Below are 2,500 nucleotides of genomic sequence, written 5' to 3'. Positions count from 1 at the left end.
AGGATAGAGAGAGAGAGAGAGAGAGAGAGAGAGAGACAGAGACAGAGACAGAGAGAGAGAGAGAGAGAGAGAGAGAGAGAGAGAGACAGAGACAGAGACAGAGAGAGAGAGAGAGAGAGAGAGAGACAGAGAGAGAGAGAGAGAGAGACAGAGAGAGAGAGAGAGACAGAGAGAGAGAGAGACAGAGAGACAGAGAGAGAGAGAGAGAGAGACAGAGAGAGAGAGAGACAGAGAGAGAGAGACAGAGGTGTTATTCCGACTGAGGTGTTTACATGGATGTAGTAAAAATACAGCAACTAAAAGGGCTAAAATATGGCACTTTTAACGAGGGCGGAATGGTGGAACCGCTGATACTAAAGAACTAAAGTACCTGATTCTAGATCTGCTGAAACAGGCTGATGCTGTGTTTATGTAAAAAAGACCAGCTCTCGGTTCTGATGAATATGCCCGAGGCCCGAGGTCCCGGCTCACCTCCGTGGCGACAGTGCTGAGGAAGATGTCCTTGCTGAACTCCCAGCCATCCCTGCAGGTGGCGCTATGGGGACTCAGGCTGCTGTTGCTGTGCTTGGGGGGTCCGCAGGACTCCTGTGCGCTTGGGCTGAGGGTGAAGTTGAAGTAGAGCGTGCCAGGGTGGGAGTCACGGCACAGGTGAGGCGGCACGGCTCCGGTGAACACAGACACCAGCATGTGGAATGCCAGGAAAATTTGCGGCAGACAGATCCACACATACAGAATCTTCTGGAAACGTCCGAACCCCCCGATCCGGACCAGCACGTCATCAAAGTTCATCCTGAGTCTTTAACCCCCACAGAGAACACAGAACCAGCTCAGAGCTGAGAGAGAGAGACAGAGAGAGAGACAGAGAGAGGGGAAAGAGAGAGAGAGAGAGAGAGAGAGAGAGAGAAGAATGTGGGAGCCTTCTAACACCTATAGAGAGAGGCAGAGTGAGGCAGAGAGAGAGGACGAGCAAGGTGTACAGTGTGACATAAATGGCTGGGAGTGACTTAGACGTGAGGGAGGAGACATAAACTCTGTTTACTACACTTTCTCGCTCTCTCTCTCTCACACCTCTCCCTCTGTCTCTCCCTCTCTCTGTCTCTCTCCCCCCTCTCTCTCTCTCACCTCTCTCTCTCTCTCTCTCTCTCTCTGTCTCTCTTTCCCGTCTCTCTCTCACCTCTCCCTCTCTCTGTCTCTCTCTCTTTTTCCCCCTCTCTCACCTCTCTCTCTCTCTCTGTCTCCCTCTCTCTCTGTCTGTCTTTCTCTCTCTCTCTCTCTGTCTCCCTCTCTCTCTGTCTGTCTTTCTCTCTCTCTCTCTCTGTCTCCCTCTCTCTCTGTCTGTCTTTCTCTCTCTCTCTCTCTCTCTCTCTGTCTCCCTCTCTCTCTGTCTGTCTTTCTCTCTCTCTCCTGCAAAGTGTTTTTCCCTCACTTCTTTCTCTCCCTATTTATCACTTCCATCTTTCCTCAGCCGACAATTTCCTCAGAAGAAACAGCTTTACTCTCATTTTCAAACAGAAGCACAGAGAAAACAGACAGAGAGAAAAGAGAAACAGAACAAAGAGAGAGAAGAGAGAAAGACCAAAGAGATAGAAAGAGAATGAGACAGAGAGAAAGCAGACAGCAAGAGAGAGAGACAGGAGATAACAGGTTTAGCACTCCTGATGCCCCCTAGCAGACCCAGAGAGATATTGCAAGACGCAGCACTGCACAATGTACCTCCAGCTTTGGGTGGAATCCTCTGAAACATGGATGAATTGATACTGATGCTGGTATCGGGTATCGGTCCAATACTGTACTCATAAAAATTCACTGACACCAACATTCAGATACCAGCTGATACCGTGTGCCGTATTCTGAGTGTAGCTGCTGCGCTAATGATCAAACTCAATGAAGGGGGATCTGATCACTCAGAGAAGAGTTACTGACTCCGTCACAGTCGGACACAAAGCCGTAATCACTGTAAACATTCCGCCTCAACAGATTCCCACCAGGATGCACTGAGGGATTATAAACTGTTTACCAAAACACAATCACAGCCACTTCTCCAGCACGGGTGGAGACTCACAGGCCAACAGAATGGAGGAGAAAAAGTCGACATTTCCTGCCAGAGTCTGTATGAGAGACTTTACTCCGTTAGACTGAGTAGAATATCGAGATTTGAACATTAATACTGTGATTTTTCTGTAAATCAGGCTGTAGAGAGACCGAACTGTCCTGCCGTGAGCATCAGCGCCTGCTGTAGCCTCAGTGCTCAGCGTTATCAGCGCTGCTCAGCGTCTCAGCATGTTTGCTCAGTACTCGGTTATTCTGAGTGAATCAGCTTTATTGATGACGGTCTGTAGACAGACCGTCTGTAGAGGCTGTGTTTCCCGTAGCCGGTCAGTCAGACGGAGCGTTTCGTACAGTGTGAGTTTAGAAATTGTAGCTTCATCTGAACACGATGGTCTATTCAAACGGACAGTGAGTCACCAAACAGGACTTCTAACATCACACAGAGTCTGTC

At 49.0% G+C, this 2,500-nt stretch overlaps 1 protein-coding gene across 1 annotated transcript in view; it reads right to left on the bottom strand.

Annotated features, from left to right (window-relative positions):
- si:dkey-119m7.4 (uncharacterized protein LOC560629 homolog) overlaps positions 1 to 928 on the bottom strand; it is a 21,463-nt gene extending 20,535 nt beyond the window's left edge. The window contains exon 1 of the mRNA XM_037537643.1: positions 472 to 928. Within this exon, the coding sequence (XP_037393540.1) occupies positions 472 to 789 (318 nt within the window). The 5' untranslated portion in view covers positions 790 to 928. The remainder of the gene's footprint in view (positions 1 to 471) is intronic.
- Between the last annotated feature and the right edge of the window lie 1,572 nt (positions 929 to 2,500).

The sequence above is a fragment of the Pygocentrus nattereri genome, chromosome 4 (genome assembly GCF_015220715.1).
Source record: "Pygocentrus nattereri isolate fPygNat1 chromosome 4, fPygNat1.pri, whole genome shotgun sequence".
Taxonomy (NCBI): domain Eukaryota; kingdom Metazoa; phylum Chordata; class Actinopteri; order Characiformes; family Serrasalmidae; genus Pygocentrus; species Pygocentrus nattereri.
The sequence above is the reverse complement of the archived record's forward strand: the minus strand, read 5'-3'. Positions and strand labels throughout refer to the sequence as shown.